The sequence below is a fragment of the Megachile rotundata genome, chromosome 5 (assembly GCF_050947335.1).
Source record: "Megachile rotundata isolate GNS110a chromosome 5, iyMegRotu1, whole genome shotgun sequence".
Lineage (NCBI taxonomy): Eukaryota > Metazoa > Arthropoda > Insecta > Hymenoptera > Megachilidae > Megachile > Megachile rotundata.
The window spans coordinates 6,591,912-6,615,766 of record NC_134987.1 but is presented as its reverse complement, the minus strand read 5'-3'; the positions used below and the strand labels follow the sequence as shown (position 1 = coordinate 6,615,766).

At 30.2% G+C, this 23,855-nt stretch overlaps 3 protein-coding genes across 3 annotated transcripts in view; 1 reads left to right on the top strand and 2 right to left on the bottom strand.

Moving 5' to 3' along the window:
- Positions 1-17,471, bottom strand: part of RhoGEF64C (Rho guanine nucleotide exchange factor at 64C) — a 111,419-nt gene extending 93,948 nt beyond the window's left edge. Inside the window, exon 1 of the mRNA XM_012291747.2 lies at positions 17,182-17,471. The gene's annotated coding sequence lies outside the window, so the exon portion shown is untranslated. The remainder of the gene's footprint in view (positions 1-17,181) is intronic.
- A 318-nt stretch (positions 17,472-17,789) lies between these two features.
- Positions 17,790-22,650, bottom strand: LOC100877220 (polyubiquitin-A). The gene is made up of 2 exons (XM_076531941.1): positions 22,519-22,650; positions 17,790-21,734 (listed from the first exon to the last, which is right to left on the bottom strand). Exon 2 carries the CDS (start codon positions 21,714-21,716, stop codon positions 18,057-18,059), a length of 3,660 nt encoding a protein of 1,219 aa, XP_076388056.1. The 5' UTR covers positions 21,717-21,734; positions 22,519-22,650; the 3' UTR covers positions 17,790-18,056.
- Positions 22,651-22,717: 67 nt separating this feature from the next.
- LOC105663353 (uncharacterized protein C18orf63-like) lies at positions 22,718-23,851 on the top strand. Its single transcript, XM_076531949.1, has 3 exons — positions 22,718-23,116; positions 23,199-23,334; positions 23,412-23,851. Exons 1-3 carry the CDS (start codon positions 22,971-22,973, stop codon positions 23,652-23,654), a joined length of 525 nt encoding a protein of 174 aa, XP_076388064.1. The 5' UTR covers positions 22,718-22,970; the 3' UTR covers positions 23,655-23,851.
- Positions 23,852-23,855: the final 4 nt, after the last annotated feature.

Sequence of the window (23,855 nt, the reverse complement as noted above, 5' to 3'; positions counted from 1 at the left end):
ATTCCCTAATTCCCTAATTCCCAAATTCCTAAGTTTTCAAATTCCCAAATTCCCTAATTTCAAAATTCCCTAATTCCCAAATTCTCAAAGTCTGAAATTTCTAAATTCTTGAATCTCCAAATGCCCATTTGCAAATCCCCAAATTCTCAAATTCCCAAATATCTAAATTTCCAAATTTTCAATATAGAATTTTCCTTATCTTCCCAAGTTTCCAAAGTAGCAAAAATTTCCATATTTTCAATATTCCAAATTACCAAATCTTCAATTCTTAAATTTCCAAATTTTCAATACTAAATTTTCAAATTTTCACAAGTTTCCAAATTACCAATTCAAAATCTCCCTTCACACATTCCCAAGCTTCCAACTTTCCACATTCTACAAATATTACAGTAGTATAACATCAATGATGAATCTTATAATAATATTACCACACGCTCATTGATCTAACATGAAATGGTTGGATGAAAACGTTCTGTTCCTGTATGGCGAATGGACTTCGTTGATTCTTCCGCGGAGCATATAATTATAGTTTCCAATAGATTGGAAATAGAGAATAGGAAGCTATATGCAGCAGGGAGAATTTTCTCGTTCTCCTTGGCAGGCTTCCTTCTCCTCTTGCAATGACTCAAGTCCACTGACCGAGACTCGGATGCCATGTTATAAAGCCGACGAAAAAAAAAGTCGCGATCGTAAACCCAGCTCGCTTCCACGCTTCGCGATAGTAGTTCCGTGCTGGCGATCGGACAAGTCGTTTTTCGTATTTAATCGCTTCGCGTTTTCCCCGTACGTTTTCATACAACAGAGACGAACCTTGAAACAATGCAAACACAGTCCCTGGCCATCGAATTAGGACTACTATAAATTTTCATCATTCTCACGTTTTCCACAAAATTAAAAGACCTGTTCAAATTGTAATAATATAATGTATTAGCTACTAACATGGTATACTACTGTACATAACATTATTAACACATGTTAATATCTTGTATTTCCACCCTTTGCTTTGGTCACAGCTTCCGGCATGCTCTGTATACATCATACGCTTTATATCTTCATTATTTTCCCAAATATCTGTAATTCTTTTCAACTCAAATAATGTGGTTGGAGAGTTGTAAACTAGTCTTTTGAGTAGGCAAACATTTTCTATGGCATTCAAATTTCATCTAACGCGTTATCGATACTCGAGCCTAACGTTAACGCTTGCAAGGCCCTTAATCGCTCATCACCTACACAATTTATTATCATGATAGTAACAAATTGCTATGTGTACATCGTTATCAATGTATTTAGTAATAATTTGAAGGATCCAAGACAATTTTTTGTATGTATATGACATAATGTTGTAGACATAAAAGTGAAATTTTCGTACGTGATCCTACTTCGATCTAGGGCTGTAGTTATGGTTAGGTTAGGTGAGGTTATGGGAGTTATGGCTATACGGTAGTTATAGTTGACTGAACAAATTTTTCTTGGGTGGACTTTTGGAATTTTAATTAGATATTCAAGAGTTTCGGAATTTAGGAAGCTGAATATTTTAGAATTTTGGAATTTGGGGATTTGAGAATTTTGAATTTGGTGATTTGGGAATTTGAGAGGTTAGTAGCTTGTAAATTTGGTGACTTGACAATTCAATGATTTGGGAAATATGATAATGTTGATGCTTGGAGATTTGGTATCTTGGAAAATTCAGGGGAGATTCGAACATTGCTAGTTTTGAAATTTGGGAACTTCAAATTTGAGAGTTCAAGGATTTGGTAATTTTTTATTTTTGTATTTAGTAAATTTGTAAATTCAAAAATTTCGAATTTGCTAATGTAGAAGTTTGGGGGTTTAGATAATACGATATTGAAAATTTGGAAATTTGCCGCTTTGGGTCTTTCGAGATTTGGACATTTGGAAATTTAGAATTTTGGGAATGTGCTAATTTGGAATTTTGGGGGTTTCATAGTTTAGTATTGATAATTTAAAAATTTGATACTTTGGGTTTTAGAGATTTGGACGTTTGAAAATTTGGGATTGTGAGAATTTGACAATTTGGAAATTTTGTAATTGAAAAATTTGAGAATTTATTAGTTTGGTAATTTGGAAACTTAAAAATTAAACTTAAAAAGATTTAGAAATTTGGAAATTCAAAAATGTCAAATTTAGTAAAGTGAAAATTTAGGGATTTGATAACCCAATATTAGAAATTTAGAAATTTTCAGTTTTTGATACTTAAAGATTTAGACATTTAGAAACTTATAAAATTGAAGATTTGAGGATTTTGAAATTTGAAAATTTTGAAATTTGTATATTTGAGAATTTTTGATTTTGTATATTGAAGAATTTAGTGATTTAATAATTTAGAAACTTAGGAATTTAAAGATTTGTGAATTTGTAAATACAAAAATGTCGAATTTAGTAATCTGAAAATTTTGCAGTTCAAAAGTTCAGCAATTAGAAAATTTGAAAATGTTTTACTGTAAACCTTCATATTACATTATTAATACTATGTCATTCATAATTACATTCATATTTTATTATTAACAAAATAAAATTATATTAAATATTATATTGTTAATGTTATATAATAGTATTCGTAGTTTACTACTAATATTCAACAATAATTTACAACGATCAATTTATAAAGTAATTAATTTATGATGATTAATTTATAACGATTACATTGTTTCTCGCAAGAAGAGTCATGAGATAATTCGCCTCTTTTGATAATCATTAATTATCCACTGTATCAAGGTTTGTAGATGCTATCATACGTCTGATCTTTCTGGCAATATGAAACATTGTTTCATATGAAAGTTATACGATTGGATGAATGAATCTTGATAGAACATCTGATCTTTTTTCTCTAATTACTATTTATGAGAACAATCATTTTAATGAATTTTTTTTAAATGAAATTACGTGTGTACTTTCCTTGGAGGTCTATTATGTTCTCCATATTCGATACGTTATTCAAAAATGTAAATTTCGTATCTGTTTTTTTTTCTGCTTGTGGTATTAAGTTTTCATCGTTGCAACTTTTTAGAGCTATTTAATTAATGTGAAGTGTAATTTGTAATTCGAAAAACAGTAAAAATAGTAATTGTAATTCGAATAAAATTAGAAAATTGAAATTAAATTAACTTGTTAGAATTAAGTAGAACACTCAGTTGATGTGATATACTATATTTATCTATAATTAATAAAAATTTCTTACAAAAATTCTCTTTAAAAATTTCTCTTGAAAGATGAAATATTAAATTGTTGTTCTTAATAAAGATGCTCAAAAAAATTAAAATATCGAAACAGTGAAAAACACCTTAATTTTAAATAATTAAAGTAAATAAAAGAAAAATTTACATACTTTTCTATATGCAAATATGTATATTTTAAATTTATCTTAATATGTATTTTAATATGAATTTCACTATAATAATTTAATATGCAAGTATAATATAAAATAATATTATATATGTGTAATATGAAATAAATATAAAATCAATCTCCTAAATACAATATTCATTATTTAATCGTCTAACATTCTTATAATATCAGTCAGTGGATAAAAATATGCAATAGTACATTACAAATACAACAAAAATTATTGTATCACAGTAAAACTATGTTATGTAAATATACATACAATTTACTCATAAAAAGTATGTAACATTGAAAAGTATGTAACAATAAATATCAAATATGTCGTGTATACAATACTTCTAAACTATAGTATTTAAGGGCTAACTAATTCTCGACAGACTCGTTGCAAGCTGACTAATTTACACCGGAAGAAAACCCCCGGAACAGGAAGTAAGTACTGACGGTGGTCGTGTTCGCACCGGAAGTGTCACGTGTTGGACATTGCTTCGTGAAATAGATATGAAGAAGACGACACGCAAATTTTATTTATAATAAAAATAAGAAATTGCCTAATGGACTAATAATATAACGATATTATATTGTACTGATGCTGTAAATTATATTTCGTATTGCATTTATATAATACATATTGTACTCGTATTGTATTCTATTGTACTAATATTGTATTGCATACGATATTATTTCTATTACAAAAATATTAAATTGACTACAAAATTCGTTATATTCCCATTTACATTCTATTTCAATTATTTACTGAAATGTAACAAATCAACATTTTTAACGAAGCTCAAATCATTTTTTATTCCTTCTACAACAAAATTCGAACAGTTCTAAAAGAAATTGCACAAGAATTAGTAGTCAACTTAATAACTTTTGACAAATAACTTCATTTCCTGTTAAAAAAAAATAAACAATTTATAAACGAAAAAATATGCAAATGCAGTTTATAAGAAAATTTGATTTGGTATATTTTTAATCCACATAAAACGAAACCTTGAAGAATATAGAATCAAATTTAATTAAAATTAAGAAATACAAAGAACTAGATTTTCTTAAAAATGGAGATGCCCCACTTTCGTTATGAAAAGTTCAAATAATTTTTTTATTTCATTTAAATCATTTGGACAAACATCATGCTTGTATATACTGGAAATGAATATTTAGGTCTCAAAATTATTTGAAAAGTAAGTTCCTTTCTTTTAAATACTTTTACTTTTACTACTAGAAAAGGAAAAAAGTGTTCACAGTTCAAACTGTTCATTTTAATGAAAGTTAAACACTATACTTCTGTATTTAGTTAAGTCATATAATTATTTAAGAAAAAAGTACCTTTCATTTGAGGTAAGTTTACTTTTGCTATTAGGAAAAGAAAAAGTGTTCGAAACAGGAAAAGTGTTTGCAGTGAAAACTGTTCGTTTCGATGCAAGTTCAAACGCTTCTTCTCACGATTTTTTCTCAGCATTTTCTTCGCTCTCTACCGCTGAGAATGTGAGGATAATTAATACGTAAGATGATATACGCATTTCAAGACGATGTATTAATTATTGAGACACTGAACTTCTAACGAATCGACAAGAATGCGTTGGAATGTGTACATTAATTCTGTATACATTGAACTGAATAAAGTTTATAATCAATTTCTATAATATTCAATGATGACATGTATTATTATTTGTCATTTTCGTTATGATTTAATGAATAACATTGAAATAATAATATCCACATTCATTTTAAACAGATAATTATTGCAAACGAGGAGTAAACTGAATTGATAGTTAAATGATCGAATAAATAATAACAATAACAAAACAATATTTAATATTGAGTAAAACAATAGCGTCCATATTTATTTCAAACAAACTGATAATTAACGTGAACAACAAATAAAATGAATATATAAAAACAATTACAACCGAAGATAGAAATCTTGTATATAAATCTGAGTTCAATTTTATGTATGTCGTATCACACAAAAAATACTGAATATTTCATGAAATTTTACACAGAGATCTGATACTATATGGTTTTAGTACAGGTTTTGTGGTGATCAAAATTGAAGAAGTACCACAAAAATTACTTTAACCACAATTTCAGCACGGGTTGCACATTCTCTGTTATGACAAACGCACAAAGAATATAGTTTATCAAAGAGCTCTGCGATAGTTACAAGTTATTCAACGACCCAGACTTCAAGAATTAATTGCCTATGAAATTTCACCGCTTCCAACATCCTAATTTAGACAACAGTTTTTTAATATTCCAATCACTACAAAAAGTAAATCTGATTATTGATATTATCTCCTGTTCAAAAATGAAACACACGAATTTCACGAATATCTTATTCTCTTATCGAATCTTGAGATATTTATTATTAACCCTGCAAAGCGGCAGGCTAGTAATTATATAAAATCTGCATCGAAAGTTTCGTATTTCTACGATATAACTGAACAAATTTGAAGTGCTGAATCACCGATATTTTTTGTGCTGATAGCATCTCCAAATGTGGCTAAGATCTGGCAAGAGTGGACCATTGTGGGCGTACAAAACTGAATTTTAATTCGCTGATGAAATATTGCCTCTCAAACGGAATTACTACATGTATATTTCAGACAGTAACTCTCTGATTAATTGCTCAATTTTGAATCAGTGTTTTTGAACCGGTGTGTTGCAAAATTGTATTGCAAAAATTTAAATAGAATTTGCTCCTTGTCGATGTATACAATATTCAATGCCTTTATGTAATAAATATTTTTCATTTAGTGATACTTATTAAATATGAGTATTATTATTTTTTAAGTATAAACTTTATAACAAAGGATCTTCATACATTAGAAAAATTTTATTCGCAGAAACAATTGAATATTAATAAAATAAGAATGGAAGGGCTAAAAAATTTTAAATCATGCACTCAAATTTTGTAACAAAAATTCTTCATAAATTAGAAAACTGACATCCAAAGATATAATTAAAAGCCGTTCCAATAAAAGTAGAAAGTGTTCCAAAATTATGGACTAAAATTTTGTAGTAAAAATTTTGCTCCATAATAAAATTAATGTCCGGAGAAATAACCGAAAATTAACGAAATAAAAATGAAAATGGGTCAAAAATTGAATTTAAGCTGTTGTAATCTCGGTGATCTACAAGCCGAGAATCAAAGTATGTCGCAAACCTGTAACAACGTATAAAAATTCATGAACCGAGCACAAACATACACGAATAAATCCACGAAGTTTCATAAAGATATGTAAAGTTTTCATCCAACTAAGGATTCCCGAAATATTGTATATCATCAAAACGGATCTGCAAAGGTGAGTAGATTCTGAAACAGATACTCGTTCGCTCGCTTTTGCGGTCAATGCATGCTCCTTTGAGTTTCACAGCATTTTTATGTGCAACATGAAATCTGTGCATGCGTGAAGAATAGATGAACGGTAACTATAATTCACAATGCGTACCTTACGTTATGAATACGCGACTGTGACAAACGCGACGTCATTGAAAACTACAGACCTTGTTCGATTTCTGTAACGGATATTCTCTGTAACGGGTCGAATTTTAATATTCAAAGTAGATCAATGTATTACTAGGATCATAGGAGTAAATTTTTGTAAAATAAGAGTTAAATGGTAATTTCTTTATTTGAATGGAAATTGCAAGTGGAAATATTTGTAGAATTCAGAAATTTTTACATTTGGCGAGCAGGAAATTTGATAATTTGGAATATGGGAGAAATTAATTTGAGAGTTTGTAGAGTTTTAAAGTTGAGATATGGAAATTTTGGAATTTGGAAACTTAGAAATTTGAGAATTTAGGAATTTAGGAATTTAGGAATTAAGGAATTTAGGAAATTTGGAATTTAGGGATTTGGAAATTTGGGGATTTGGTAATTTGCAAATTTGAGAATTTGGGAATTTGAGAATTTGAGAATTTGAGAATTTGGGAATTTGAGAATTTGGGAGTTTGGGAATTTGGGAATTTGGGAATTTGGGAATTTGGGAATTTGGGAATTTGGGAAATTGGGAATTTGAGAATTTGGGAATTTAAGGATTTGGAAATTTGGGGATTTAGAAATTTGGGAATTTGGGAATTTGGGAATTTGGGAATTTGGAAATTTGAGAATTTGGGAATTTAAGGATTTGGAAATTTGGGGATTTAGAAATTTGGGAATTTGGGGATTTGGAAGTCTGGGAATTTAGGGATTTGGAAATTTGAGGATTTCGGGATTTGGAAATTTGGAAATATGTGAATTTGGGAATTTAGGAATTTAGGAATTTGGGGATTTGTAAATTTAGAAATTTGGGAATTTAGGGACTTGGGGATTTGTGAATTTACCAATTTGGAAATTTGCGTCATCAACGTAAATCGCGAAATCAACAAAAATCATGTCTGATATCATTTCCGATAGTTTCAGTCAATTTTATCGTTTGACACGGTTGTAAAATGTCTTGTCCTATACGTTTACAGCTGGTACTCTAAATTTTGAATGTGCATTCGAATTCGCGTGAGGCACCTGGTCTGTAGCCTCACAAGTGTAACTTAAGATAAGAAACTTATAAAACGGTCATTTGGTCGGTTCGGTAGTTAGGGTTAAACGAATTCAGGAAGCCACCTGTCGATTTAATATTCGAACAACGCGGTTTCGGTGTGTACGTCTCGGAAAAAAATTGTTGGAGAATAATTAGAAAAGTCGACGACTGACACGACCGTAGTCCATGATCTTGAGCGGCATTCTTCGGTCGTGGGAGTTGTTCGCATAATTAACGCCAAGAAAGAATGCAACGGTGAAAGAGAAGGCTTGGAAAAAGAGACGAGAACAGAGGGAAAAAGGAGACAGAAGGACTACGAGGAAAAAGAGAAGGAAGTAGTGAAGAAAGGGAAGAAAAAAAAAGTAAGAAATAACGAAACGAAGACGGAAGACCAGCGACATAATTAATGATTTCTCCGTAATAATTAACGTTTTCACTGATCTTGACTAGCTCGTAGATACGCACGAGGGTAACATACTCCTGTTTTACTCTCGCTTCGAATAGCGGTAAATCCGCAACAAATTTTGCTTATAGTGTAGTTCATAAATAGAGTTTTATTTGTAGCATTGCACATAAGAAATATTCAGCTTATAGTGTAGTACTTAAGAAAATTTTTACTTATAGTACATGACAGAATTTTTACTTATTTTGTATTATAGCATGTAAATGCAATTATATTTATAGTGTGGTACATAAGTAGATTTTTACTTATAGTATAGTATGTAAGAAAATTTCAGCTTATAGTACAGTACGTAAGAAAATTTCAGCTTATAGAATAGTACGTAAGAAAATTTCAGCTTATAGAATAGTACGTAAGAAAATTTCAGCTTATAGTGTAGTACCTAAGCAAATTTTTATTTATAATACATAAGACAATTTTTACTTATGTTGTATTATAGCATATGAATGCAATTATATTTATAGTGTGGTACACAAGTAGATTTTTACTTATAGTACAGTATGTAAGAAAATTTCAGCTTATAGTATAGTACGTAAGAAAATTTCAGCTTATAGTACAGTATGTAAGAAAATTTCAGCTAATAGTATAGTACCCAAGCAAATTTCTATTTATAGTAAATAAGACAATTTTTATTTATGTTGTACTATCGCATATAATTTCAATTTTATTTATAGTATAGTATATTATATTTTTGCTTATTATATAGACTTTTAATTGTAGAATGCACAAGTAGATTTTTACTTGTAGTTTAGTACATGAGTATATTTTTATTTATAGTTTGATACGTAAATAAATTTTTATTTACAGCTTAATACTTAAATATATTTTTCTCTATACTATAGTACAGAAATAATTTTTTCCTTGCAAGAAGTAAATCTTTTTTATATTATGCAATACAATATTACAATTTATCTCTTTTTCTATCAGTTTCTATTTCGAATTCTTACGGGAGGCACTCAAGTATTAATGTATTTATTTATATTCATAAAAATATTGATGTTATTACTGATATCACTAAAAGAAATGTTTTTGATTCTTATCAAAAATAATTTCATAATAGAATACAAATGAAACATTTTACCTTTCTTATTACAAAAATTAATATGTTTTTGAGAAATGAATTTCAAAACTACAATATTAATTTCATTCCAAGCTTTCATAATAAACATTATGAAATAAAAATTTCAAATAAAAATCAAATAAAAATTTCACACATTTCTTTCCCCAAATTGCTAAAACAAATTAATCCTTCATGAAAAGTGAAAATTTCTGTATAAACAATTGTATTTATATCAACTACATCAATTAATTGTATTTATATCAACTAATAAATGACAGAATGCATTTGCGACCTTCTCAAGCATCAGTAATCTAACAGATACTTATAAGAAGTGAGTTTTATGATATTATGAGTGCTGCAAAAACGAGGAACGAATAGAACGGTTCGTGTAGCGTTCATTGAATAAACTATGAATGAAATTCACTGTACTTTCGAGTATGAACCTGTGTACCTTATTATCAAGAAGATCTTGGCCTCGTGCAAGATTAATTATAATGAAAATGTGTCGCGTAGCACTTTCTCTTGTTGAAGAAAGAAACGAGGGAATATATACGAACCAGACCAACGCACTCAACTAGTTATTAACAACGATAACATTGTGTCGAATCACTTTGAAAGTCGAAGGTGAAACGGAGAACAATTAAATTCGAGTTTCAAAAAATACGTAAATACAAGATGTTTTCAAAATGGTAAATAGGGTGAATTTATATGATTTATTTTTATTTTTTTATCACTTCATTTTCGAAAAAATTGAGTTGGAATAATTTTGAAATTTGTTCATGGCCCATAAAATGATGTATGCAACTTTTCATTACTTTGGAAATTAATGAATGTTATTAAAAGAATGAAACTTATTAATACTACTAAAATTTATTGTTAGTCATTCTAACATTATTGTTTAATTTTAAATGTTATGTTACATGTAATATTAATGTTTAATGTGATGAATTTTGTCAATAATAAGAATATAAGTAACAAACCTCATAAGGTATTATAAAGTAATAAATCTATTTTAGCGATATTAATAATTATGTCTGTTGATTTATATTTATACTGTGTATATTTATTCACAACTAAAAAATTTGTTGATTTTATCATTTTTTACATTGCGAACAAACTTTTTTACAAATACTTGAAACATGCTTAAATTTAATTTTCTTTAAAATAAAGTCAGAAATAAATTTTATTTTACAATTTTTACTTATTTTTCCATGTTGTTTCAGCCATTTTGTATCATTTCAAAAATACCCCGTATAAACAATGCAAACAAAACAGATGTACAGAAAAATTTTAATAAAATGAATTTCAGACCGTAAATGAACGATGGTTAGATAAATTATGAATCAGATAAATATTAAACAAGAACACAGAAGCGGAAAAGACAAAGTTGGTGAAAACAATAAAGAGGAGAAAATAATAGACCGGTAGTTTTAGTGTGAAATACAGTTTTAGTGTGGATAATTGTTAAACCTTTCATCGTAAAAGTTTTCCTGCAACGGATCGTTACGTAAAGCATTGTATCGATCAAGCAAAAACTCTTGATGCGTGTAAAAGACTTTTCTGCAACAACTGATCCACATTGCAAAGCAAAGGTAGGTGCAACTTCTAACGGAATGCCGTGGATACCACCCACGACCGAGATCGCTAACATTTCACATATAGCCGTTATCCAAGGGTAATTTTCCCAACGTGGGAATCTGCGACCTTTCTATATTCACGATTGATCTTAACTGAATGGTGAGAAAAGATACTTAATCATTTTTGCTACAAATCAAGGTTTATTGTAGAAATTTGGGGAGATCTAATCAAACTAAACGATTGAAGATCTAATTTTACTGCAGATTGTGCGATAATTTTATGAGTCTATAAAAATTAAAATGCTATACTATACGTAAATAAAAATTAATTATTGAAGGAATCAGTAGAATTGACAATTTTATTAAATTAAACTTTGAATGCAAAATTAACAATTTTGAGTTTTAATACGTTAATTGACCTGATGGGATGTGAAACTTTTAATATAGAATTTTTAGCTTTCAATAATACCCTGTTCAAATTTAAGATAGTTTTATTATGTAGTTTATTAATTTTATCATGATTAACCCTTTGTACTCGAAAGTATTTTTGCCATTAACAGACAGCAACTCAAAACTTTTTAGTTGAAAAGTTTAGCTAATTCTTTTGCAGTTATTCTCTCATATTATTTGCACTTGGCTGCTTCATTATGTTTATGCATTGTATGTGTAATACTACAGATCTAGTCAAATAAAACTTATTTATTATTGCAAAATATTCTTATTATACTTATTATTTATGAGTGAGTCATATTTCGAATGGAAAGGGTTAATTCTATTATCTAAATTAAAATACATGTTCATATTACATGTATGTGAACATAGAATATACAAGGCACAAACATAAAAAAATATTTTCTTAAAACTTAAATACAAATTAAAAACATATTGACTGAACAATGAAATATAGACTTGAGATAGACCTAAAAATTTACCATCTCACTATTTTATATTTAAGATGATCAAAATAATTAATGATGCATAATAAGCTGGTTAATCTTTAATTTTCTTCATATTAAATTCACGTTTTGTTTCTAACTTATCATTTTACCAAGTTACTTGTTTTTACTTATTTTACTTATAACATTATTTTTCGTGAACGCGTATGTTTATTTTTTTAATATGATCTTAAATAAATTTTTGAAAAAGGTGTAAAAGACTTAACAATTTAATATAATCGAGCTATTAGTTGTGCTAACAAGAAAAGAATACATGATACTTAACGTGGGAATGTATGTAGTTAGAGTTTATTGCTTCTGGAAGAGAGGACGTAGAACCTTAAAAGTGAAAATAGAAATTTAATTGATACGAATAAATTTGAGTTCTGACATTATACGTACAGAGAAACGTGTAAATTACTGAATGTATTGTATCATTTAGCGATTGAAATTCTTTTTGTACTAATTAGTTGATTCACTGTTTATTCGATAATTCTTCGCTGCCTTCTTATAGAATAAACGAAGTTTATATTAATATATTTATATTGCAGAAGTTTATGTTATTCGTGTTGCAATAGAAATTTATATTATTGGATTTATATTGCGAAATATGTGTATATTATTACATTTATGTTTACAATAATTATGTTATTATATTTATATTGTGCATTATATTATTCGCTATATTATAGTATGTTATTGTTATTATTATATATTGTATTAGCAAAAACCGGCCAATATTTATTGACTTCCGTATTGTATAAAAATGGATTACCTGTATATAACCTGGAATCTATAATTTGTTGTAGAAAGATGTTAGAAAATGAAATACAGCTAATATTCAAACTAGATCAATGTATTACTAGGATCACAGGAGCAAAAGTTGAGATATGGAGATTTTGAAATTTTGGAATTTGGAAACTTAGAAGTTTGACAATTTGGAGATCTAGAAATATAGGAATTTAATCATTTGGGGATTTGACAGTTGGGGAATTGGAAATTTGGGAATTTAGGAATTCAGGAATTCAGGAATTCAGGAATTTGAGAAGTTGGGAATTTAGGAATTTGAGAAGTTAGGAATTTGGGAATTTGAGAATTTGAGAATTTGGGGATTTGGAGATTTGAGAATTTGGGGATTTGGAGATTTGGAAACTTGGAAATTTGGGAATTTGAGAATTTGAAAATTTAGGAACTTGGGAATTTGAGAATTTGGAAATTTGGTGATTTGGAGATTTGGAAACTTGGAAATTTGAGAATCTGAGGATTTGAAAATTTGGGAATTTAGGAATTTGGGAATTTGGGATTTTGGGAATTTGGGAATTTGGGAATTTGAAGATTTGGGAATTTGGGAATTTGGGAATTTGGGGATTTGGAGATTTGGAAACTTGGAAACTTGGAAATGTGGCAATTTGAGTATTTGAGAATTTGGGAATTTAGGAATTTAGGTATTTGGAAATTTGCGAATTTAGGAATTTAGTAATTTAGTAATTTAGGAAGTTAAGAATTTAGGAATTTAGGAATTTAGGAATTTAGGAATTATTACATTTGTTTACAATATTTATAGTATTATTATATTTGTATTATACATTATATTATTCGCTACATTATAGTATATTATTGTTATCATTATATATTATACCAGCAAAACCCAATATTTATTGACTTCCGTATACATAAAAATGGATTATCTGTATATATTCTAGAATCTATAATTCGTTGCAGAAAGATGTTGAAAAATGAAAGATAGCTGTTTATTTGTACATTTACAAATACTGTTTATTTGTACATTTATATTGCAAAAAGGAAAAGTAACTGTTTCAATAATGAATGTAACAGAATCGTAATTGTAAAGAAAAATTCTACTCAAAGTAGAACTTTTAATTCGTAACTTCTTTCCGGAAGTAAAGATACACGGTAGAAAGCTTTATATAAGGAAAAATCATGCCTTTGATGTCACATTTTGTCTCTATGCACTTTCATCGTTGCGAGCACTTATTATTTCGTAACAATCGCTATTTCAAACGGAGTCAATCGGAATTTCACTGACCACCATTTCAGTTCTACAAGAAACATCCATAATTTATGTAAGATTTTTACATAAATCTACGGCGCCAAAGAAACTTTAAAATAGAATTAAAAAGATAAAGAAAAGTTCAATGAAATCTTATAAAAACTAAAAAAAAAATTAAATCTGAAAATCCTATATAATTTAATGCTAATACTATCAAATAAATAACAAGATATAGTTAATCAATATAAAACATGCATTCCACGTATTAATTATTATATACGCAAAATATATGAATAAATAATAATTATTATAGGAAAAACTAAATTAGATAATAATTCACTCATAGACTCTCAACAACAAACACATTTAATAATAAAGCAATATTTAACTATTTAATAATATTTTAACATATTTAACCAAATAGGTTTTCATAATATATTTCAGTACTATTTTATGATGTTTAACTATTTATAAATTAATCATTTAACATTTAGAAAGTTTTAATTGTTATGAAAAATAACAATGTTTTACATAAATGACACTGTTTCAACCGATGCAAAAATGTTAATATGACTGCTTTATTAATTTATAATACACTTAACAATATTTTATACTATACTTTAAATGTATATTTAATTTTTAAAAAATTTAAATTGCTATAAGAGAAAACACAACATTGCTTGACATAAGCGACGCACTATCAACTAAAACAAAAATATTAATACGATTCCTTTATTTATAAAAAAATATTTCCTGACATCTTCTGCTAAGTAGCATGACTGTGCTACTCATTTACTGAAATATTGCAGTGTCCCATATTAAGTAGTGCTCCACATCAGGTACAGTTACCCTATTAAAGGTTGAGCGTACGAATCAGTGCAATCAGAATGAAATGATAATAATCCAAGAAACGAACAATGCGAACGAATCGGAATAAAAGATGAAAAGAAAAAGAAATTCTTTGTACAGGAAATATGTATGTATGTAGATGGTTCCGGGTTCATGACTGTGGGACGACTCTGGTCACGCGATTCACGCGGTCGGATAATAATTAACCGTAAGAAAACGAACCTTCTTCTCGAAGGGCTGCAGTCTCGAGGAAGTCGCGATGAGAGTCGTTAACGAACCTATGCTTCTGATTACGGTTTTAGCGCATACTGTATAACCTGTAAATCAAAAAGTACGGCAAAGAAAACGCGTTGATAATTATTCCATTTCCTTGGGTATAACGAGGATGCATATATTGTATCTTTATTTTGATGATAATTGACAGGAAAATTAATATACTTCCGATGATATTGTATAGATCAGGGTGCTGGGGGTTTACTTTTGATAAGGATAACTTAAGGGGACCTCTTACCATTAATATGTAAATTTGAAAATTTGAAAATTCTCAAACTCCTGAATTTATGGATTCTCAAATTCCTAGGCAATCAAATTTACAAATTTTCACACTTTCAACCTTTCAAACTCTCAAACTCCCAAAACTCTAAAGTTCTCAAACTCTCAAACTCTCAAACTCTCAAACACTCAAATTCTCAAGCTCTCAAACTCTCAAACTCACAAACTCTCAAGCTCTCAAACTCTCAAACTCTCAAACTCACAAACTCTCAAGCTCTCAAACTCTCAAACTCGCAAATTCTCAAACTCACAAACTCCCAAATTCTCAAACTCCAAAATTCTCAAGTTCCCAAATTTTCCAATTCTCAAACTCTAAAGTTTTCAAACTCTTAAATTCTCAAACACTCAAATTCTCACGCTCTCAAACTCCTAAATTCTCAAACTCACAAACTCCCAAACTCCCAAATTCTCAAACTCAAAAATTCTCAAGCTCCCAAATTTTCCAATTCTCAAACTCTCAAACTCTCAAACTTACAAACTCCAAAATTCTCAAGCTCCCAAATTTTCCAATTCTCAAACTCCAAAATTCTCAAGCTCCCAAATTTTCCAATTCTCAAACTCACAAACTCTTAAACTCTCAAACACTCAAATTCTCAAACACAAAAATTCTGAAATTCTGAAAACATGAAATCATTAAATTCTCAAATTCCTAAATTCAAAAATTTCCAAAAGCTAATAATCCAGAATTTCTTAATTTCAACAATTTTTTATTTTCAAATTTCTAAATCTCCAAATGTACCAAATTCTCAATTTCCATATTAACAGATTTCTGGATGCACAAATTCTCAAATTTTCAACCTACTAACTTTTGAAATTTGTAACTTTTCAAACATCCAAACCTCAAAATTCTTTAATTTGTATATGTTCGAATTTCCAAGTCCCTAAACTAATAAATCTCCAAAGTCAAACTTGTAAATCTGCAGATTTACAAAGCCCCAAAAAGTCTCAAATTTTTTAATTTCTGCATCGTAAAATTCAAGGAGCTCGAAATTGTAAATCGTCAAATTATTATAAAAATAAGTATTTTAATAAATTGTAATAAATTACTATTTTTATTTACACCTTCATACTGATCTTTATCATACTCTTCCTTTTTATATTAAAAACTTATTAAAAATTAAAATTATTTATTCGTCCTTGATAATCATTGCATCCATAAATTGCATAATTATGTAGAGTAAGTATTTATAAAACAGGAAACAGTAATATTTACCATTTTTAATTTATGATTCTATCGAATGCAATCTTTAATACTTCAGGGCAGAAAATATTATCATGTATTATTCAAAAATGCATTTGAAATTCGTTGTATAACGCAACTTTACAGAGGTTTGAAATTATTCGTTTTCAAGTAAAAGGTAATCGCATTTTCTTCAGAGTATGAAAAATGATAAATATTCACGATATAACAATCGAAACTTTTCTTTATTAATTATGCAATCCATCGCGATAATGATACCCTATTCGTACCGGTCTTAACGATTGAATGTATAAAATGCACATAAATAATATTGCATGCACGGTGTTTTGCATCATGTTTTGTATAAAATATTGCATACCGTATTTTATCTGTGTGGAATTCAATTTTGTAAGAGAAAGTGATCGTGAATCTTTTGCACTACATTAATAACGCTAAAATAGAAAATAAAAAATTGGAGATATAACTATTATGATCAATAACTGACAATTATTGTACGCTAGTTAATGAAATTAAACAAAATATCTATACACTGTTCAAATTTCTGCTATAAACCGTATAATACTTATACACAACATGAGCCACCAATATATGCGTATCTGTCAAATATTTTTAATGCGTATAATATTTTTAAACGAACAGGTACTTACGTTACAGAGAAATCGCTTGAACTCGTCTATTTACTGCATCACCATATTTTTATACACTGAATAAACACATATTTTAAAAAAACACACACGAATTTCATAGAATTTGTTAAAACTAATCAGAGAAATAAACACGTACACCCGACAAGAACAAACGTGTTCTCACAACTGAGGAACGTTGAAATCGGCGGGAAATTTTGATTATGCCCTCTACAATTCGTGCTGGAAACTAACGAACAAAATTAAAACACTAACTTCATGCATACTAAATTAAATTCAAATTAAACGTAAAATAGATGTATAAAAGGAAAAATAAAAGCAAAAAGAAAGTTAAGAATTTAATTATTTTTAATTTAAAATTGCAAAATTAAATTTCAACAAAATCCATAAAAAATTAAGTTTCATGTTTGAAATTTAATTTTTTATGAATTTTGTTAAAACTTAATGAAAAATGAAATTAATAATTTTTATTATTGAATAACGGAAAATTAAATACTATATATTCCACATTATGTAACTAAAAATACAATTAACAAAAAAGTTTAAAGTAATATGGAAATTCAAATTATATCACTAGAAATAAATACGGAAGGAATAAATTATTTAATACATATATTCAGATGGTTCTTTAATGAACGCAAACGAATTACAAGAATGAGTTCTTAAGAGTAATTTGAGCCATACAATTTATCATTCTCGTAATACATTTATGAATAAACATCTACATACCGACAACAAGTACTAATGAATACATGAAATGTTCATAAAAAAAAAAACAAATAAAAGAGACTATCAATACTATCATTTGTAATAGACATCGCCGACAAAGATGTAACTCTCTGCGAATGGCTCAAGGATGTGATTCTTCATGGTTACTACTAACTGTAAGACAGTCCGTAGCTTACATAACTCATCAAACCGTCATGATCGAAGAGCTTGTCAGCAACCATCAATTTCCAATAATTTAATGGAATGTGCGTTTGTGTGACCCCTTGAAGTTGATCAGCAGTGATTCCTTCTTCGTCCTGAATTTTATCCATAACATTCTCAGTTGTATTTGAAGATGCGACTCCCAAGGTGACCATCTTTTCTGTAGATGTACTGATGAAAATTTGCATTCCTCCCCGAAGTCTCAGAACCAGATGAAGTGTGGATTCTTTTTGAATGTTGTAATCAGAGAGTGTCCTCCCATCTTCGAGCTGCTTTCCTGCAAAGATTAATCGTTGCTGATCTGGAGGTATTCCCTCTTTGTCCTGGATCTTAGCTTTGACATTCTCTATTGTGTCAGAAGCTTCGACTTCCAGGGTGATGGTTTTTCCTGTGAGAGTCTTGACGAAGATTTGCATTCCTCCTCGAAGTCTTAGAACCAGATGAAGGGTGGATTCTTTTTGAATGTTATAATCTGACAGTGTCCTCCCATCTTCGAGCTGCTTTCCTGCAAAGATTAATCGTTGCTGGTCTGGAGGAATTCCTTCTTTGTCTTGGATCTTAGCTTTGACATTCTCTATTGTGTCTGAGGCTTCCACTTCTAGGGTGATAGTTTTCCCTGTGAGAGTCTTCACGAAGATTTGCATTCCTCCTCGAAGTCTTAGTACCAGATGAAGTGTGGATTCTTTTTGAATGTTATAATCTGACAGTGTCCTCCCATCTTCGAGCTGCTTTCCTGCAAAGATTAATCGTTGTTGGTCTGGAGGGATTCCCTCTTTGTCCTGGATCTTCGCCTTTACATTTTCAATTGTGTCAGAAGCTTCGACTTCCAGGGTGATGGTTTTTCCTGTGAGAGTCTTGACGAAGATTTGCATTCCTCCTCGAAGTCTCAAAACCAGATGAAGTGTGGATTCTTTTTGAATGTTGTAATCAGAGAGTGTCCTTCCATCTTCAAGTTGTTTCCCAGCAAAGATTAATCGTTGCTGATGAGGGGGAATTCCCTCTTTGTCCTGGATCTTTGCCTTTACATTTTCAATTGTGTCAGAAGCTTCGACTTCCAGAGTGATGGTTTTCCCTGTGAGTGTCTTGACAAAGATTTGCATTCCTCCTCGAAGTCTCAGCACAAGGTGAAGTGTTGATTCTTTTTGAATATTATAATCTGAGAGTGTTCTTCCATCTTCGAGTTGTTTTCCTGCAAAGATTAATCGTTGTTGGTCTGGAGGGATTCCCTCTTTGTCCTGGATCTTCGCCTTTACATTTTCAATTGTGTCAGAAGCTTCGACTTCCAGGGTGATGGTTTTTCCTGTGAGAGTCTTGACGAAGATTTGCATTCCTCCTCGAAGTCTTAGAACCAGATGAAGTGTGGATTCTTTTTGAATGTTATAATCTGACAGTGTCCTTCCATCTTCGAGCTGCTTCCCTGCAAAGATTAATCGTTGCTGGTCTGGAGGGATTCCCTCTTTGTCTTGGATCTTCGCCTTGACATTTTCAATTGTGTCAGAAGCTTCGACTTCCAGGGTGATGGTTTTCCCTGTGAGTGTCTTGACAAAGATTTGCATTCCTCCTCGAAGTCTCAGCACAAGGTGAAGTGTTGATTCTTTTTGAATATTATAATCTGAAAGTGTCCTTCCATCTTCCAGCTGCTTTCCAGCAAAGATTAATCGTTGCTGGTCTGGAGGGATTCCCTCTTTGTCTTGGATCTTTGCCTTTACATTTTCAATTGTGTCAGAAGCTTCGACTTCCAGAGTGATGGTTTTCCCTGTGAGTGTCTTGACAAAGATTTGCATTCCTCCTCGAAGTCTCAAAACCAGATGAAGTGTGGATTCTTTTTGAATGTTGTAATCAGAGAGTGTCCTTCCATCTTCGAGCTGCTTCCCTGCAAAGATTAATCGTTGCTGGTCTGGAGGGATTCCCTCTTTGTCCTGGATCTTTGCCTTTACATTTTCAATTGTGTCAGAAGCTTCGACTTCCAGAGTGATGGTTTTCCCTGTGAGTGTCTTGACAAAGATTTGCATTCCTCCTCGAAGTCTCAGCACAAGGTGAAGTGTTGATTCTTTCTGAATATTATAATCTGACAGTGTCCTTCCATCTTCGAGTTGTTTTCCTGCAAAGATTAATCGTTGTTGGTCTGGAGGGATTCCCTCTTTGTCCTGGATCTTCGCCTTTACATTTTCAATTGTGTCAGAAGCTTCGACTTCCAGGGTGATGGTTTTTCCTGTGAGAGTCTTGACGAAGATTTGCATTCCTCCTCGAAGTCTTAGAACCAGATGAAGTGTGGATTCTTTTTGAATGTTATAATCTGACAGTGTCCTTCCATCTTCGAGCTGCTTCCCTGCAAAGATTAATCGTTGCTGGTCTGGAGGGATTCCCTCTTTGTCCTGGATCTTCGCCTTTACATTTTCAATTGTGTCAGAAGCTTCGACTTCCAGGGTGATGGTTTTTCCTGTGAGAGTCTTGACGAAGATTTGCATTCCTCCTCGAAGTCTTAGAACCAGATGAAGTGTGGATTCTTTTTGAATGTTGTAATCTGAAAGTGTCCTTCCGTCTTCCAGCTGCTTTCCAGCAAAGATTAATCGTTGCTGGTCTGGAGGGATTCCCTCTTTGTCTTGGATCTTTGCCTTTACATTTTCAATTGTGTCAGAAGCTTCGACTTCCAGAGTGATGGTTTTCCCTGTGAGTGTCTTGACAAAGATTTGCATTCCTCCTCGAAGTCTTAGAACCAGATGAAGTGTGGATTCTTTTTGAATGTTGTAATCAGAGAGTGTCCTTCCATCTTCGAGCTGCTTCCCTGCAAAGATTAATCGTTGCTGGTCTGGAGGGATTCCCTCTTTGTCCTGGATCTTCGCCTTTACATTTTCAATTGTGTCAGAAGCTTCGACTTCCAGGGTGATGGTTTTTCCTGTGAGAGTCTTGACGAAGATTTGCATTCCTCCTCGAAGTCTTAGAACCAGATGAAGTGTGGATTCTTTTTGAATGTTATAATCTGACAGTGTCCTTCCATCTTCGAGCTGCTTCCCTGCAAAGATTAATCGTTGCTGGTCTGGAGGGATTCCCTCTTTGTCCTGGATCTTCGCCTTTACATTTTCAATTGTGTCAGAAGCTTCGACTTCCAGGGTGATGGTTTTCCCTGTGAGTGTCTTGACAAAGATTTGCATTCCTCCTCGTAATCTCAGAACCAGATGAAGTGTGGATTCTTTTTGAATGTTGTAATCTGAAAGTGTCCTTCCGTCTTCCAACTGCTTTCCAGCAAAGATTAATCGTTGCTGATCAGGAGGAATTCCTTCTTTATCTTGGATCTTAGCTTTGACATTCTCTATCGTATCTGAAGCTTCGACTTCCAGGGTGATGGTTTTCCCTGTGAGTGTCTTGACAAAGATTTGCATTCCTCCTCGTAATCTCAGAACCAGATGAAGTGTGGATTCTTTTTGAATGTTGTAATCTGAAAGTGTCCTTCCGTCTTCCAGCTGCTTTCCAGCAAAGATTAATCGTTGCTGATCAGGAGGAATTCCTTCTTTATCTTGGATCTTAGCTTTGACATTCTCTATCGTATCTGAAGCTTCGACTTCCAGGGTGATGGTCTTCCCTGTAAGTGTCTTGACAAAGATCTGCATATTTGAAGATCTAATAAGCTGGAAATAATGAAAGGATAAAAATGAATATACTATATCTTCAATAAGCAGACAATACTTAGCTTAATCTATTAACAACAATAGACTTATGTCAATATTTTGATTGGTTTTGTGTTCATAAAAGTGAAGCAATAAGATATAATAAGGATAACGGCAATAGTTTTACCTCATTTGATAAGACAAAGAATTCTATTTGAAACTAAATATATATTTTATATTCGCATTTTAGAAGTACGCATACTAAATAATTATGCAACATTCTGATGAATTGAATATTCGTACACAGCAATCAATGTGTTTAACGTTATTATTTAATATTTGTAGTTTATATTTGTCTGTATTATATTAGAAAAAAATGTTGGTTTCATTTTATAATTTGAATCTATTTTATTACTTTTATCTAAATATTTTTATTCAATTGTTGCACTAAACGCATTTTTACAGTAGAATTTGTGGATGAGTCCACAATACAAAGGTACAACAAAATGGGGTCGTCCAGAAATTTCGAGAAATCCTTATACCTACGTAAAATATATTATAACTGTTTTATTTTGTTATGCATTCAACAGTATATAAATTGAATTAAGAATTGTTGTATAAACTGACGTATTTATAATTTTATTCTATATTACGTATTCTTATAATATTATTGATTTACTTATAAAATTCGTTGAGAAAGATGGTGGATAATTAATGAAACAGCAAGAAGTATTCATTGTTTCTGAATGTATATTTCTCACGATTTTATGTTTAAGCACAAAATAAGTAAATAATGTATACTTACATACGTTCGAACAATTTACAAGAAAATATTTGCAACGCAAGTTAGACAATATTTTACAAAAACCAAAAAACAGAGAAGCGTACAAAATACGACACAATAACTACACAAAGTGATGTGAAATGCCGTGAGCTTCGCTTATATATACCATTCAGATAGGATAGCCAAGTGTCATCTCTTAAATTCCCTAGATTAAAAATTTTAACGGTTGTTCATAAATAAACAATTTTAATTATAATTTTATATACAAAAATTGAAACTTAAAGCCTATGAATTTTTAAATTTATATCTGAATCCATACTTGGTTAATACATTGTGCAGAAACATGCAAACAGTTTGAAAAATTTTTTAGTTTTTGGATGTTGGTTATTCGTGCGATTTGAATTCAAAAATTCAATAATAAATGAAATAAGAACAATAAAATATATACTTAAATAATCAATATTTATAACATTATGTGCGATACCAAGAAAGATACAATTGTATATACTTCGTTTCCGTCAATGAATGATTTGCGTTGCGCAATTTGTGAAATTGATTTTATTGAAGTTCGAGACTCATCATCTAAATCGAATTTTCACTGGAAAACAATGAAATGTCGGTAAGTATTATAATTACGTCTTTTTTTATATTATTGATTTTATTTTTACTTTTACTTATGTCACATATTTATTTGATTTTAGACTGCTTATTCATTTAATTTCTGACGTAATTGCTTCACCGGTATCAGGTACAGAAACATTAATATTCGTTATTGCGAATAAAAAATTCTTTGATACAGGAAAATTGGAGAGAATTTTAAGAAATTTTAAATTAGTGGTTCGTTTTATTTATTTCAACAATTCATTAAAATAATAAATTGGTTTTTAAATTATTGTGCTGGTTTCTTTTATCAGTATCGAGGATTACGGCCGGTTAATGACATAGTTTACAAATCTTGTCTTATTTATACAATACAAACTAAGATAGCTCCTTTATGGAACAAAGTTGGTGAATTTTTTGTTCAGGGCAAAGAATTTTATAACTTCATAGGAGGAGCTAAAGCATTGCAATTAGATATTCTTACAGAGGGTATCATAAAAATTATTGTTTATTGTTACTTAAAAATACATTTAACAATAAAAGTTAATATTTTATAACTTTTAGATACGAACGTATGTTTAAAACTTTATGCAGAAAGAATAAAAATTTCATACATTAAACTTGAAGATTATCTTCCATCATCTGTTATTTCACAATTTCTAGCAGATCCTAAGGGATACATTAACTTATCACTTTATAATTTTCCATTTATATATGTTTTACCTAGGTAAAATTAATTTTATTTCACTGTGTATTAA